The 1987-nt window shown below is 53.6% G+C and overlaps 1 protein-coding gene across 1 annotated transcript in view; it reads right to left on the minus strand.

Moving 5' to 3' along the window:
- Positions 1-1987, minus strand: part of WWC2 (WW and C2 domain containing 2) — a 125585-nt gene that overhangs the window by 59027 nt on the left and 64571 nt on the right. The window contains exon 3 of the mRNA XM_006106412.3: positions 298-407. Within this exon, the coding sequence (XP_006106474.1) occupies positions 298-407 (110 nt within the window). The remainder of the gene's footprint in view (positions 1-297; positions 408-1987) is intronic.

The raw sequence follows: 1987 nt of genomic DNA on the forward strand, positions 1-1987 counted from the left end.
CATGATAAGAGGCGCCAGCCCTGCACTGAGGAAAACTCACTCCCTGCCGGGGCGGGGGGGGGGGGGGGGGGGAAAAAAAAAAAAAAAAACTTTTTCTCTCTGCCCCCATAACCCCACCTCTACACACATGCCCTAAACTCCAAATTGGACGTCCCATTGAATATCAGTCATGAGAGGGTGGGGGCTGACATAAAGAACCACTCTGCGAACGGTCTCCTCTTTTGCGGGCTCCGGATGGGGGGGAGGAGGGGGGAGCACTTTCCCATACGGCCGCTTCTCCCGCAAAGGAACACTTACTGTTGATGTGGTCGATGTAGTAGACGCCAATCTGGGGGTCGAACCCGGCTTCCCAGCCCCACGGCAGCTCATCCCCAACACAGTCAGCAAACGACAAGGGCTTCGTCAACCTGCAGGAAACCAGGACAGTGCACAGTGACTTCTCCCATCCAACCGCACGTCCAAATCCAGCCCCAGCCCCACCCGTGTCCACGCTGCATCTCCTCTCAGTTCTGCTGTTTCCAGAGTTTGCACCACTGGTTTGAAATCTTAAAGAAATAAAAAAGGAGAACATCCAAAAAAGTAGCAATAAGTCGTAACACCCTTTGGAAAGTTCACAGCTTAACACTGGGAGATTCCTGTCCACAACAAACCAATAAGGCTACACCAGGAGCACTCCAGCTGGGAGCCGGAGGTGGGGCCGCTCTCTCCCGCTCACAGTTCAGCAGCCATCCATCCCCTCCCATCCCCTCCCAAAGAGAAACCCGCCCGATCTGCAGTCATCCTGCCAGCACCTCCAGGACAGACGCCTGCCTGCCACACCGACCTCAGGCTTGGATGCTCTTAGCTAAGTTATGGTACCGAACACTCGATGGTGAGGTCCACTGGGAGTTCTTGAGAGGAGACACAAATACCTTATTTCTGTAAGTATCTTGTATGTAACAGTCATTGAACAAAAGTTTCCTTAATATTTTTTATGAATTTCAGAGACACACAAAGTATTTACACATCAATGTGGTCTCCCCCTTTGAAACTGCCTAGTATCTTCTCTTTAAGCTGTAAAACCAGAGGGAAACCAGTTTCCGAAGCAGAGGACGGGTTTCAGACTCAACTGTGGCTGGTTTCCCCTCTCCCTTCATCTGGCTTCCGAGACTCCCCTGGGCTTTGGAGCAGCTCACAGCACAGACCAGTGACGTCCCGTTGTGGGGTGACCAGCGGCAGCGGACACAGCTTCTAACGTCACGTGCTGGCACCCAGCACGGCTCCCACCTGCGAAATCACCTGGGACCCTCTCATCCAGTGGTTCTCAACCTTCTGGCCCTTTAAATACAGTTCCTCATGTTGTGACCCAACCATAAAATTATTTTCGTTGCTACTTCATAACTGTAATGCTGCTACTGTTATGAATCGTAATGTAAATATCTGATATGCAGGATGGTCTTAGGCGACCCCTGTGAAAGGGTCGTTCGACCGACAAAGGGGTCGCGACCCACAGGTTGAGAACCACTGCTCTAATCCATGCAAGTGAATATCAACTCTCTCGTGGCCCAATTGAAACACGCGTCACTTGCAGAATCACATCACTCATCAGAATAGCAAACTGCGCCATTTCCCTCAGGATGCTGGGAGGACAGCGGAATGAGGGGACCCTTCCTCCCAGGCCCGCCCGCAGCAGCCCTCCTCCCAAGACCCCACGCCCCACGCATGGAAGGAAGGAAGCATCTCTCCTCTCGGTCTTCCCTTTGCATGAAGTCCGCGCTGAAGACGGCTCCAGAGCCTTGACCTTCAAAGCCAGTGCAGCCACTGACTCGCTCCCGGTGAGACCCCTCCCTGACTCCTCTCTGGACCTCAGCTTCCTTCTGTAGGTGGGGCGCACACGGCCCTGTCCCCACACTTTACCTGCCTCCAGCGTGAATGGGAGGAGAGGAGGGAATTACTCTAGGACAGTGGTCGGCAAACTGTGGCTCGTGAGCCGCATGCGGCTCTTTGG

The sequence above is a fragment of the Myotis lucifugus genome, unplaced genomic scaffold (assembly GCF_000147115.1).
Source record: "Myotis lucifugus unplaced genomic scaffold, Myoluc2.0 scaffold_821, whole genome shotgun sequence".
Taxonomy (NCBI): domain Eukaryota; kingdom Metazoa; phylum Chordata; class Mammalia; order Chiroptera; family Vespertilionidae; genus Myotis; species Myotis lucifugus.